We start from the raw sequence: 14,576 nt of genomic DNA, 5'->3' as shown, positions 1-14,576 counted from the left end.
CCTCTGAGTTGCTATGTGATGTGGACCCCTCCCTACTTCCTCTGGACCTTGATCTAGAGAAACGGGAGTGACCATAAAGGCACTGTCTTGTTTTGAGGGTCCTGGGGAAGCAGCCACCCCGTCCCCACCCCCACTCACCTGCAGGGAGATAAGCAGCACCTCCCACTCGTCCTCCCACAGCTGGGCCACAGCTGACATGGCCACCACCGTAGCCACCAGGATGGCCACCAGCCCCATCTGGAAGGGGAAGAGCCACCAGAGGGTCAGGGCAGTGTCAAAGCCCCATCGGCCCAAGGGTCCCCAGTGTGTCTGAGAGGGAGAGCAAAGGTAGAGAGACGGAGCTAGAGGCTGAGAGGCGGAAAGGGGAGAGTAGAGAGTACAAGAGAGACGGACAAAGCAGGGCAGAGGCAGGCACTGGAAGAAAGCCAGAGGCAGCCGTGCAGAGGACAGTGAGAGGAGCAGAGGCAGGAGAAGGCAGGTGGACCCAGTGAAGAAGGGACCGTGGGAGAAATAGAAGGGAGGGTGGAGAGAAGACAGGTGGGCTGGAGCTGGGCTAAGGTGGGGCATGGCCCCAGGGCTCAGGGTGTGAGGAGGGAATACACTCGGCAAATGGGGGGCCTCCCTGAGCCCAGCAGGTCCCGTCCCAGGCCTTGCCCAGCCACCTTTCATCCAGCGTGACAGGTGAGGAGACCAAGGCTCCCCAGGAGATGGGGCACAGGGGGACCTGCCCAGGTTGCAGGGCAGCAGGCTGAGGAGCCAGGCCCCCCGCAGGAGGCTGACACCCAGCCTGGCCTTCAGGCTACAGCGAGCAGAGGTGAGGCAGGGGTCTGCCCCACACGCCCCGTTGCCAAGGCCTGCTCTCAGCCTCAGCCTCAGCCTCCTAGCTTCCAGCCTCTAATTCCTCCCAGAGGAAGTGAGGAGTACAGCTCTGACGGAACACCAGATGGAACCTTCATGGGACGGAAAGCTCTGGGGACAGATGGGATCTGAAGTGTGTCATGTAACATAAGACGCTCCCCCAAACTAAGTAATGCCTGGTTTCTGGTTACTCAGCCCCCCAGGGTCCCTGCATCTCACTCTGCCCAACCTCTCCACACCGCCAGGCCTGCCTCGTAAAACTCAGCTCACACCTCTACCCCGAAGCCTTCGGCAGCCCCTCTCTCCATAGGCGCCTGCCAAGACCACCACATCCGGCCCTCCTGACTTCCTACTGCCTGCTCCCAGCTGCTCTCTTTGCCAGCAGGGCTCTCGCCTTCTTTTTCTTCTGACAGTGTCTCTCCTGGAGGCAGCAGCATTGTGAGAGCCCTCTAACGACCAAACAAGCTCTAAATTGAGTTTCTAGCTCGTCAGGGCAGAGACAGAGGCTGATCCATCTTCGTTTCCTGCCACGCAGGGAAGATTCATCCCCGTCTGGGATTAAGTTTGCCTTTGGAGGTTTGTCGTTCCAGCCCATCGGCCTGGAAACAAATGTTCCAATAAGAAGCAGTAATAAGGCTGAGATGGATAGGAGCTCTTACGGACTGTGACATGCCGGTCCAGAGGACACGGGAATGAAAGACATGAAGGTGCATGGAGGGCCCGAGTGTGCCTGGCTCTGCGGGAGGCACTCCGCTTGCTCACGTTTATCCTCGTAAAATCCCAGCTGAGATGTTACCATCTTCATTTTACACATAGGAAAATGGGGCTCAGAGAGCCTAAGGGTTTGCTTGGTCACGTAGCTTTGAAGGGGGGCAGATTCAGGAGCAAACCCCATTCTGCCCGTCTCGGAGGTTGTGCTCTTTCTGGGATGTCACACTGCAGTGGAGGGAGCCCACAAGTGTCCTAAGCATCCCTGAGCATCCTCCCAACCCCCCCCCACCCCAACACGCAGGCTCCCTGCCCCCTGCTGCCCTCCAGGCCATAGCAAGCATCTTTGAAGGGTCACCTCTGAGCATTTTATTACAGTATTTAACTGCTAGTGGAAATACTTGTAATAAAACTGATTTCCAAGGATCCTAATGCAATGAAAAATTTTATCCTCTCTGAATTCTGCAGTGGCTGTAGTGGCAACCTTATGCTCCACAGCATTACTGCAGTGGTCAAGTTCTGTGGGATTTCCCCACACACACGCCGTGTCCTTAAGCCACGATAACAGCGCTGACTCCCAACAACTCTACCACCCTTCCTCAAGTCTGACTGGAAAGGATACATCCCACCCAGAAGGCCCAGGGGAAGCCTCTGAGAAAGCGGTCTCTGGTTTTCTGTGCTGGAGGCACTGTGGTTTGTGACGACAGCGGGAGGGGTGGAGGATACAGGAGCTACGTCCGTTCATTCAGTGAGCCTTGCCCGGGTGCTGGGACCCGGAGGAGTTGGAAACCAGCTCTGCCAACAGGTTGGTGGGGGTAGCTGGAATCTGGGTTCTGTGGTCTAAGTGGCAGATTGGCCCAGGGTTCAGGGACCCACTTATGTCACATCCCTCGGTGACTGTGCCTAATGGGGGTGGTTAACTTCTCAAAGCATGTTTCCTGAGCTGTGAAATTGGAGACTGAGCGCCCACCTGAAAGGGATTTGGAAAGATAAATGAGAAAATGCAAGAGAAATGCTCAGCACCATGGCTGGCACCAAAATAATGAGTGCTTACTAAATGTTAGTGGAATAACTTTTAAAAGTGGACATGATATCAAATAAACAGGATTATTTCAAGCAGTAAATGAAATACAGTGTGGAAAGCCCCTCACATGTAACCCAATAAATGATGGCTGTGGCACCGTACCTGACACGCAGGATGAATGTGCCTTCCTAAACCGCAACTAGAGGGATAGAGGCTAGACACCAGGAAGAACTGTGGAGCCTGGGCTGGTTGTTTGGAAGGAAGTCTGGATTCACTGGGGGTGCTGATGGGGACGGCCTAGGGAGGTGGGAGCTGTGATCAAAGCCCCTCACAGCGGTGGCACCTGAACTGATGCTGGGGTGGTAGGTGGGGTAGGAGGGGGTGGTATCTCAGGGAGACCACCTCCTATTTACTTCAAAGCCCCCAAGTACCCTTCCACCTTCTTCTTCACGTCCTGGACCCCTGGACTTTTCCTGGAGGCTCACCTGGGAGGGATTTCTGGGAAATAGGAGCTTTGGGAGGACCGGGGAGGAGGGGGAAGGGCCCCAAGTGGACATCCAGATCCACTCACAGTACCCAGCCTGCCGCAAACAGCTCCCTCCCCGCACTGCCCAGAGGCCCTCTGTCCTCCAGCCCTCCCCTCCTCAGGATTCGGGGGGAACTGGAGACTCTCAGAATAAAGATTGTGATGAAAACATAGCATGAAACTATATAGCATTGGGGCTTCCCTGGTGGCGCAGTGGTTGAGAGTCCGCCTGCCGATGCAGGGGACACGGGTTCGTGCCCCGGTCCGGGAGGATCCCACATGCCACGGAGCAGCTGGGCCTGCGAGCCATGGCCGCTGAGCCTGTGCGTCCGGAGCCTGTGCTCCGCAACGGGAGAGGCCACAACAGTGAGAGGCCCGCGTACCGCAAAAAAAACCAAAAACAAAAACCAAAAAACTATATAGCATTAAGTATGGTACTGGTATAGGACCAGAGGGATAAATGAAAGTAAATAAAAAGCTTAGAAACAGATTTAAATACATAAAAATATTTAGTATATGATAAAAGTGGCATCTCAAATTAGAGTGGAAAGGATGGGTTACTCAACAGAGAGCTGGGACTGAGAAGCCACCTAAAAAGCACAAAGTAAGATCACATTGTACCCTAAAATAACTTTCAAAAGGACAACAAAGTTAAATGTTAAAAAAAAGTAGAAACATAATTACCAAATGATACCACAGAGAAATTTTTTATAATCTTGGAGTGGGAAAGACTTTTCTGACACGAAACCCAGGAGCCATAAGAGATGACAGAATCCCTAAGCATAAAAAATCCTTAAGGATAAAAAAATTCCTGTGGCAAAAATACAACAAGCAAAGTCAAAAGATGAATGACAACTAGGAAGGATGATTTGCAGTTCATCGGCCAAAGGCCTCATTTTCCAAATCTATAAAGAGCTCCTGCAAGTTAATAAGCAAAAAGCAAACCTCACAGCAAAAAGGGCAAATGATATGAGGAGACAGTTTATAGAAAAGGAAATGTCAATGACTTAAGCAGACGAAAGATGCTGAACCTAACTCATCATAAGGGAAATGCAAATTAAAACTACACAGTATGGGCTTCCCTGGTGGCGCAGTGGTTGAGAGTCCGCCTGCCGATGCAGGGGATGTGGGTTCATGCCTGGGTCGAGGAGGATCCCACGTGCCGCGGAGCGGCTGGGCCCGTGAGCCATGGCCGCTGAGCCTGCGCATCCGGAGCCGGTGCTCCGCAACGGGAGCGGCCACAGCAGTGAGAGGCCCGCGTACCGCAAAAAAAAAAAAAACAAAAAAAAAACTACACAGTATGGAGGGACTTTCCCTGGTGGTCCAGTGGTTAAGACTCTGCGCTCCCAATGCAGGGGGCCCAGATTTGATCCCTGGTCAGGGGACTAGATCCCGCATGCTGCAACTAAGACCCGGCGCAGCCAGATGAATGGATGAATGAATGTTTGGGACTTCCCTGGTGGCGCAATGGTTAGGAATCCGCCTGCCGGTGCAGGGGACACGGGTTCGATGCCTGGTCCGGGAAGATCCCACATGCCGCAGAGCAACTAAGCCCGTGCACCACAACTACTGAGCCTGCACTCTAGAGCCCGTGAGCTACAACTACTGAGCCCGCATGCTGCAACTACTGTAGCCCGTGTGCCTAGAGCCCGTGTTCTGCAACAAGAGAAGCCACCGCAATGAGAAGCCCGCACACCGCAACGAAGAGTAGCCCCCGCTCACCACAAGTAGAGAAAGCCTGTGTGCAGCAACGGAGACCCAACGCAGCCAAAAAAAAACTACACAGTATGGACATCTCTTAAAAAACTAAAAATAGTCACCATATGATCCAGCAATCCCACTCCTGGGTGTATATCCAGAGAAAACCATAATTTGAAAAGGTACATGCACCCCAACGTTCATTGCAGCACTATTTACAATAGCCAAGACATGGAAGCAACCTAAACGCCCACTGACGGATGAATGGATAAAGAAGATGTGGTACATATATACAATGGAATATTACTCAGCCATTAAAAAGAATGAAATAGTGCCATTTGCAGTGACATGGATGGACCTGGAGATTGTCACTCTGAGTGAAGCAAGTCAGAAAGAGAAAGCCAGACATATGATACCGCTTATGTGTGGAATCTAAAAAAATGGTACAAATGAACTTATTTACAAAACAAAAATAGCATCACAGATGTAGAAAACAAACTTACGGTTACCAAGGGGGGGAAGGCAGGGAGGGATAAATTGGGAGATTGGGATTGGCATATACACACTACCATATATGAAATAGATAACTAATAAGAACATACTGTACAGCACAGGGAACTCTACTCAATACTCTGTAATGACCTCTATGGGAAAAGAATCTAAAAGAGTGGATATATGTAATATGTATGACTGATTCACTCTGCTGTACGGCAGAAACTAACACAACACTGTAAATCAACTATACTCCAATAAAAATTAATGAAAAGAAAACACTAGGGCTTCCCTGGTGGTGCAGTGGTTGGTAATACACCTGCCAATGCAGGGGACACGGGTTCGTGCCCTGGTCCGGGAAGATCCCACATACCACGGAGCAACTAAGCCCGTGGGCCACAACTACTGAGCCTGCGCTCTGGAGCCCGTGAGCCACAACTACTGAGCCTGCGCTCTAGAGTCTGCAAGCCACAACTACTGAAGCCCGCGCGCCTAGAGCCTGTGCTCCGCAACAAGAGAAGGCACAGCAGTGAGGGACCCGCGCACCGCAACGAAGAGTGGCCCCCACTTGCTGCAACTCGAGAAAGCCCGTGCGCAGCAACAAAGACCCAATGCAGCCAAAAATAAAAAATACATAAAATAAATTTATAAAAAAAAAAGAAAACACTACACTAAGGTACCATTTTCACCCATTGGGACTGGCAAAGTCAGGAAATCCCTGAACACTTTATGTGCAAGGGTGATTTTATAGGCACAATCATACATTACTGACGGAGCATGAATTGGTGGCACCTGGCAAGGAGGCAGTTTGGCAGGAACTATCCGAATTACAAAAGTACACACTCGTTACCCAGCGATTCCCCACACAGGTCCGTGCCACACTGTGCTACCAGGGAACTGAAAGTTAAATGGGATGTTGATCAGGCCCAGCAACAGGGGACTGGCTAGATACCTCGGGAGCTAGGGATTAGATGGTGGGACAGGAGCAAGGGATGGACACCGATGGGAATGCTCCTATTGTACTGAAGGGGAGGGAGCTCCAAGAGTTTTCTGTGGGGAGAGAGAGCGGGGAGGGGCATGATGGGGGTAGGGGATTAACTGTTATGCATAAAACTGTTATGTATAAAATAAGCTATGATGATACATTGTACAACACAGGGAATGTAGCCAATATTTTATAGTAACTATAAATGGAGCATAACCTTCAAAAATCGTGAATCAGGGGCTTCCCTGGTGGCGCAGTGGTGAAGAATCCGCCTGCCAATGCAGGGGACACGCGTTCGAGCCCTGGTCCGGGAAGATTCCACATGCCGCGGGGCAACTAAGCCCATGCATGCGCCACAACTACTGAGCCTGCGCTCTACAGCCCGTGCTCCGCAACAAGAGAAGACACTGTGTGAGAAGCCCGTGCACCGCAACGAAGAGTAGCCCCCGCTCCTGGCAACTAGAGAAAGCCTGCACACAGCAACGAAGACTCAATGCAGCCAAAAATAAATATAAAAATAAAATAAATAAATTTTTAAAAATTGTGAATCACTATATTGTATACCTGTAACTTCTATAATATTGTACCTCAACTATACTTCAATAAAAAAAAATACTACCCCAAATTTTTTTTCTTAAGGTGCAAAATAGAGGGTATAATAGGCTACTACTTGTGTTTAAAGAAAAAGGAAATGTGTGCATATATATATATATATATACACACACACACACACATACACATACATTTGTATGTACTTAAAATATTTCTGGAAAGATAATAGCGAGATTTACATTTTGTACTTCTTTGTACCTTTGTAATTTTGAACCATGTCAATGTATTAATGGTCAAAAGTCGGTTAAAACAAAACCAAAAAGAATAAGAATTTCTTAAAATCTTAGAATCGGGCTTCCCTGGTGGCACAGTGGTTGGGAGTCCGCCTGCCGATGCAGGGGACGCGGGTTCGTGCCCTGGTCTGGGAAGATCCCACATGCGGCGGAGCGGCTGGGCCCGTGAGCCATGGCCGCTGAGCCTGCGCGTCCGGAGCCTGTGCTCCGCGGCGGGAGAGGCCACAACAGTGAGAGGCCCGCGTACCGCAAAAAAAAAAAAAAAAAAAAAAAAAATCTTAGAATCAAATGATAGAATCTTGGAAACAGAAGGGTAGAAGTTCTAGCCCCTGTTTGAATACTGAGCCCCAGGGAACTCCTTCCCTCCAGGTGCAGTGGGTCCAGCTATGGATCATCTCCGGCAGGAAGGACGTTCCTCGTGCTGACATCTCTTGGGAGGGATCAGAGGGGAGAGGGAGACAGGACTGGCACCCTGGGAGCTGGCACCAGTGCAGATGAAGCGACCTGAGCCCCCTTCCCCCAGGAGAGGACTCCGTGCACTGATCTGCTGCCCTGGCTAGCTCGGGCCTCCGGACGCCTCTCCACTGGGATCAAGCAGGTGCGCCCTGGCCTGCCGAGAGCCAGGCGTGCCCTAGAGGAGGTGGCTGCGGTGTGCGCCAGCCCGACCTGGGGTGCCAGCCGGTGCAGTTCTTTCAAAGTGTCAGCTTTGTAGCTGGGAGAAGAAAGTCCCTCACAGAGGGGACTTCAGAAGCCCAGAGGAGATCTTAGGAAAGAGTGACAAGCAGGAGGAAGGTGGGAGGGGACCAGAGGCAGCTCACTGCTTTTTTTTTGGCTGCGTTGGGTCTTTGTTGCTGTGTGCAGGCTTTCTCTGGCGAGTGGGGGCTACTCTTCGTTGCGGTGCGTGGGCTCTAGGCACGTGGGCTTCAGTAGTTGTGGCTCGCGGGCTCAGTAGTTGTGGCTCGCGGGCTCTAGAGCGCAGGCTCAGTGGTTGTGGTGCACGGGCTTAGTTGCTCCGTGGCATGTGGGATCTTCCTGGACCAGGGATCGAACCTGTGTATACAGCACTGGCAGGCGGATTCTTACCCACTGCGCTACCAGGGAAGTCCCATGGCTCACTGCTCTTCATCCCTCCAAGATTTCAGTTCCCCGGATCTAACTCCTCAGTTCCCGATCTCAGAGGCCCCCCTGGAGGCCCACAGGCACCTCCCGCTCCACGAAGCCCAACTGGAGCTCACCACATCCTTCTTCCGGTTCCTGCTTCGTATCTTTCTAGCTGGAAGTGAGCACCTCCCCTCAGAGTCACTCTGGACCCATCTCATGGGCTCGTGGTTATTTCTGGACATTTCTGCCCCTTCCTAAATGGCATGCTCACTCTGAGTCAGGCTCTAGGAAAAGAGGTGGCCCGTCCTTTCCTCCAAGGCCCAGGTGTTCCTGGGAGGGAGAGGCTCTCTCTTGGTCAGCTCTGTGCCACCCCTGCACCCGCTAGGCCCTCAGAAAGAGCAGGCATCAGCCACATGTATTCAGCACCATGCGTGCCACCAACAGTAAGCAAGAGAGCCAAGGCTCTGCAACGTATGAAGCCTCTTTGCTTTGGGCCCAGTCCTGCGTGGCGCACCAGGGACATGGAGATGGAAAGTCAGTTCTGGCCTGCACGGAGCTCCCAGACCAGGCACGGCTGGGGTCAGGAAGCCAGATGGAAATGGACAATGAGATGTCAGGACTGTGGCAGGGGAGCCTGAGGGTGCTGGGGGAGCCTGAGAAGTCTTGTGTAGGTGGGGAGGAGAACCAAGGAAGGGTCCAAAAGAGACAGAAAGGGAGGAGTGAAGGGGTAAAGCAGAGAAGAGGCAGACATGCCGGGAGGGCCTGAGATGTCTCATGTGGCAGAAGCTGAGGGTGACAGTCGCATGAGAGCAGCTGGGAGACCTCAGCTGGGGCCAAGTCACGCAGAGCCTTAATGCCAGGTGGGGGAGTTTGGATCACCCTGGGAGCAATGGAAATGGTGGGAAGGGCTTTAAATTGGGAGAAATATCACTGGATCAGAGTTTTAAAAGGAGCTCACTGAAGAGGAGAGGGTGAGACCGAAGGCAGAGCCAGCCAGAGGGCCAGAGCTGTGACCTGTGCTGGTTGAGCGCACGGCTGCAGAGCTAAGATCCTGGACCCTCCACCTATTAAGTGGGAGACCTTGGGTGAGTTACTTAACCTCTTTGTACCTCAGTTTTCCCAACTGCAAAATGGGATCATAACAGTACCTAACGTCGCAGGGCTGCTGTGAGGGTTAAATGAGTTAATACAGTCTAGACCGCGAGAACAGTGCTGGGCACACAGTGAGTTCTCAGTGTTAGCTACTAGAACAATTATAATCACGATGCAGGAGAGGGAAGATGTGTCCGGGTTCTTCCTCTGCTGCTGCGGCCTCCGGCCTCCCCGCTCCTCCCTAGGCCCCCACGGAGGCAGCCCTTACCTTGTGCAGCCAGTGGAGGTTCATCTGCTGCCCCACGGCAATGTGACACAGTGCCAGGACCTGAACGGGGGCCCACAGGGCTAGAGTCAGGCACCAGGTGTGACCTGGAGGTTTCTGCCAGTTCCCCAGACACCCTGCTCCCCACTGCTCTCTGGGCCCGGCTCAGCCAGTCAGCAAACCTCCCTGAAGGCGATGGGAATGCCCAGCCCTGCCCAGCCCAGCCCAAGCCTGGCCTCCTCCCAGATTATTCCAGGCCTCCAGGCTCCTTCTCCTCTAGGATTTTTCCCTCAAGAGGTCACTGGGCCCTGCTTCACTTGGACTGCCTAATTAGTGTTTTGGGAGTTCCAGGCTCCAGGATTCTGAAGCAGACTTCAGCCTTGTCCCCCAGGATGCCCCAGTCCAGCCTGGGGACTAACCTGAGTCTGAGGGAGTAGCGTATTGGGAGCAGCAACCACAGCAGAAGTTCCTGGAAGAGGAAGTCTGCAGTGGGGCCTAACAGCGGGATGCTCCACGGGGGTGGGGGAGAACATGCCAGGATGGGGCAAAGCAAGAGGACCTCCCTCCTTGAAGGAACCAAGCCCCAGCAGCCAGGAGAAAAGCCAGCTGCCCTCCTCAGACCAGGGCGGGCCCCTCCGTCAGCCCAGCACAGGCCAGGTCTCCCTTCCCCTGGGCACAGGGCCACCTGCCCTCTGAGACAGCCCCACGTACCTGGAGGCCTGCGACGTAAGTGAAGGCGGCTGCTGTGGTCATGAGGATGGGCACGGACCAGTCGCTCCAGTAGCCCGTGCGGTTGTAGAGGTACCTGCCAGGAGGAGAAGGGGCAAGGGTCACACCTCCACCAGGGAGCCAGGACGCTCCCTCGGGCCGGCCAGCTCTCAGCTCTCACGTGGCCCGCTCAGTGACCCGGCCCTGCCCACTCAGTGAGAAGGTCATTGTCTCCCTGGTCATAGGTCAGCCTCTGGATGGCTCATGGGGGACACCTGGGCATGCCAAGAAGCATAAACAAGAAGACAATTCCCCTTAATTCTACTGCACAGAAGTAACCATCACCAAAACTTTGCTGACTCCTTCCAGTGGGTTCCCCCCTCTGCTTATATATATATATATATATATATATATTTTTTTTTTTTTTAAGAAGGCTGGTTTTTTATAAATTTATTGTTTGTTTATTTATTTATTTATTTATGGCTGCATTAGGTCTTCGTTGCTGCACGCAGGCTTTCTCTAGTTGCGGCGAGCAGGGGCTACTCTTCATTGTGGTGTGCAGCTTCTCATTGCGGTGGCTTCTCTTCTTGCAGAGCACGGGCTCTAGGAGCATGGGCTTCAGTAGTTGCAGCACACGGGCTCAGCAGTTGTGGCTCGCGGGCTCTAGAGTGCAGGCTCAGTAGTTGTGGCACATGGGCTTAGTTGCTCCGCGGCATGTGGGATCTTCCCGGACCAGGGCTCGAATGCGTGTGCCCTACATTGGCAGGCAGATTCTGCACCACTGCGCCACCAACCCCGCTTATATATTTGTGTAAACAGCAAAGCCGGGACCCCGCTGCGTACAGCACAGCAGTCAGAGTTCAGGCGTTGGAGGGAGGCACACGCAGATTCAAATCCCCTGGCTTGCAGGACTCTGTGGAGGTGACAGGCTCCCCTGAATCTAAGATGCCATTGATTGTGACATTCATCTCAATTTCAATGTTAACATGTGAAAAGATGAGGTCTTAGGATTGATAAAATGTAATACCTGACTTCCCTGAGCCTTAGTTTCCTTACCTACAGGATGGGGATAACAAAGTGCCCTTCATAGTGTTTCCTGAGGATGAAGTGAGGTGAGGAACATGGTAAGTACTCAGTTCTCTGCTTCTAATTAACACAAGCATTTACTGAAGTCACTAAAATCCTGAGGAAATGTGAGTTTTTTAATAGTCACGTGGCCTTCTATTGAATTAATGTACCATATGAAGCCAACTTCCTACTAACGACAATTAATAGTTTCCAATTATTCACTATCATAAATTAACACAATTTTTTTTTTGCACATACCTTTCTGTATTATCAATTATTTCCTCAGGATAGACTCCTACAAATAGGATTACAGGGCCAAAGAGAATGAACTTTTTAAGGTTCCTGATAGATGCTACTTAGCTGCTCTCCAGGAGACTGAACCACCCATATCCTCCCTGTACAATTGGGGAAACTGAGGCTCAGAGAAGGCAGCAACTTGCACACGTCGTCAGAGAAACTGAGCCGGCGCCAGGCAGCTTCAGGCCTGCTGCCATCTTGGGCCTGGGCAGGGGGCTGGGAGGGGACACCAGGAGGACACTATGGGGCATCTGCCCTCCCCTGGCCCTCACCCTCAGATCCCAGTGGAAAATCTGTTGGGGAAACTGAGGCCCAAAGAAGGGCATGCCCCGGCCCTGGCGACTACTCCTGCAAAGTGTTCTGGCTCCACTTTTGGCAGGGAGCCCCCACTGGAAGGCAACAGCCCAGATGGTCCCTTCCTGGCTTTCCCTGTCTAACCCTGACCACCTCGGTCTCACTCACCTTCTCTTGCTTCATGAGCTATCCCCGGAGACTCTCTAGACCCTGAGGACCAGGCCAGGGGCTCCTGAATCTCAGCACCGACTCCAAGAAACTGAGGTGACAGGGTGGGGGAGCTGCAGGTCCTCAGGCCATCCCTAAGCCCCAGGCAGCCCTTCCCTCTGCAGCCTCTTCGACAGGGCAGGCATCCGTCCTCTGCTTGAGCTGCCCAGTGACAGGGAGCTCACTCTCTGCAGAGTGGGGTAGCTCCGTGGACAGCATGATACAGTCAGGAAGGCTCAAGTCCCTGTCCCAGATCTGACTGCATCTTGCTGTGTGACTTTGGAAAGGCTATTTAACCTCTCTGAGCCTCAGTCTCCTCGACTGTCCCCAGTATGTGTATTTGGCACCAAATGGTTGTGTGGCCCTGGGTGAGTCCTACCCCTCTCTGGGCCTTAGCTTCTCCTTCTGTACATGTTGGGGGTAGACCATCACCTGGGCAGCAGACCTGCAGTTCAGCAGAAGTGTCCAGGGTCTACAGTCGAGGGCCAGCAGAGACTGTTCCCATTTGCCCACAGCAGTGCCTGTGCTTTGGATACCTGAAGGATGAATAATTGATTTATGGCATTTAATAAAGGCCAGGGGCCACCTCTGGGACTCGGCTGGGGCTCCGGCTCATCTTGCTGGGCTGCGGCGGGACGGCAGCCGGTCCTTTATTGAGCTCATTAATAACAGAAGCACAGCACTGCCATGCAGAGGGGAGTGGATGCTCAGGCTCCGTGAACCGAATCTTAGGATCATCACAAAATCCTAGAACCACAGCCCTTCAGAAGCCCAGAGTCCAGAAATCCTAAATTCTAACATAATGGCCACCAGCTGGAGATTCGGCCTCCCAGGAAGCAGCCCTCAGGTTTAGGTGAGCTTGGAGCCCTCTCAGGTCCATCATCTTATTTCATCCTCAGGAAGACCTGATGAGGTCAGTTACTGAGGACTCACACTTATGTGCCCATGGTCACACTGAGCTGAACTTCTTTCTTTTTGATTTATTTATTTTGAATTTATTTATTTTTGGCTGCGTTGGTTCTTCGTTGCTGCACGTGGGCTTTCTCTAGTTGTAGCAAGCGGGGGCTATGCTTCATTGTGGTGCGCGGGCTTCTCACTGTGGTGGCTTCTCTTGTTGCGGAGCACGGGCTGTAGGCGTGCGGGCTTCAGTAGTTGTGGGACGCGGGCTCAGTAGTCATGGCTCGCAGGTTCGAGAGCGCAGGCTCAGTAGTGGTGGCGCACGGGCTTAGTTGCTCCGCGGCATGGGGGATCTTCCTGGACCAGGGCTCGAACCCGTGTCCCCTGCATTGGCAGGCGGACTCTCAACCACTGCGCCACCAGAGAAGTCCCTGAACTTCTAACCAAAAGGAAAAGGCAGCACTGGATGGACAGGGAGCACTGGCTGCCAAGCCCCAACTCTGCCCCCAACTGGTTGTGTGAACTTGGGCCTCAGTTTCCACACCTGTCAATGGGGGAGTTCCCACTAGAACCGAGGGAACGTCCCCTCCTCTGTGCCTTTCACTGTTTAACAAAGGCAGACAGTGGGGGGGTGGGGGTGAGGAAGAAACAGGTGCCCTCGTGCACCCGGGTACCAGCCTCAGCTCTGCCCTTGGACCCGAGGCTGCTGTCCACAAAGGACCCTGAGCTTTCCTAGAACCACCTACCAGCCCTGCCCAAGGCCCTGCTCAGGGAGTTAGGAGGCCTGGGGTCTGGGGCCACCTTGTCTGCTGAGGCCTTGGTCTCTTTGGGCCTTGGAGTCCTTGTCTACAAAGGGGTCAGGGGTCCCAGCCCCCAGCTGAGCCCTGCCCCCATCTTACATTCCTATTTTCATGACAGCAGCGCGAGGGAGGAGGTCTCACTCAGCTCTTCGCTAAGCCTCTGTTCTCTCCAGAGGACTGTGTCCCCCAAGGCTATACAGAGATTTGGTGACCAGTGGTGGCAGAGCCCTGAGGACCAGCCCAGGAGAGAGACTCAAACCCAAGCCCCGTCCCGGTCTCAGCCGCCAGATGACCAGGCCCCAGGCCCCCGCCCCCTGATACCCACTCACCAGTTGAATTCATCGTAATCGTTGTGGACTTCCCACCAGAAGTACAGCCAGGTGAGCGTGAGGCCGAAGGTCAAGGTGAGAAGCAGAAACCAGAGGCGCTCCCACTGGAGGGGCCAAACGAGGAAAAGGGGTCAAGTGGGGCAGGGATGGCCCCAGGCCACCTCCACCCAGCATGGTCCCACCCCTCCCCCTTTGTAGCCCCGCTGCCAGGCAGGGATCACTGCCCTCTTCACACGGGTGGGGACCTGAGGTTCAGAGAGGGAAGTGACCTATCCAACATCACTGAGCCCCAAGTCACAAAACAGTGGGGAGCCAGAGCTGGGCCCCTTGTGCTGCAGGAGCAAAGGCCATATCTGCCTAAGCCTTCACACTGGGAGGGTGA

General features: G+C 53.2%; 1 protein-coding gene across 5 annotated transcripts in view; it reads right to left on the bottom strand.

Moving 5' to 3' along the window:
* The window catches only part of GDPD5 (glycerophosphodiester phosphodiesterase domain containing 5), a 90,280-nt gene that overhangs the window by 15,597 nt on the left and 60,107 nt on the right, over positions 1-14,576 (bottom strand). For 2 of the 5 annotated variants that reach the window (XM_029207712.1, XM_029207714.1), the window contains 4 exons: positions 14,195-14,298; positions 10,306-10,399; positions 9,598-9,657; positions 139-237 (listed from right to left, as the gene is read on the bottom strand). In XM_029207712.1, coding sequence (XP_029063545.1) covers positions 139-237; positions 9,598-9,657; positions 10,306-10,399; positions 14,195-14,298 — 357 coding nt within the window. Of the gene's footprint in view, positions 1-138; positions 4,262-9,597; positions 9,658-10,013; positions 10,241-10,305; positions 10,400-14,194; positions 14,299-14,576 lie in introns of those variants that run through there. The other 3 variants (XM_029207715.1, XM_029207716.1, XM_029207711.1) reach the window with 3 other exon arrangements.

The sequence above is a fragment of the Monodon monoceros genome, unplaced genomic scaffold (genome assembly GCF_005190385.1).
Source record: "Monodon monoceros isolate NGI ecotype Baffin Bay Population unplaced genomic scaffold, NGI_Narwhal_1 Super_Scaffold_7, whole genome shotgun sequence".
In the NCBI taxonomy this organism is placed as follows: Eukaryota; Metazoa; Chordata; class Mammalia; order Artiodactyla; family Monodontidae; genus Monodon; species Monodon monoceros.
This window is presented reverse-complemented; position numbering and strand designations above follow the sequence as displayed.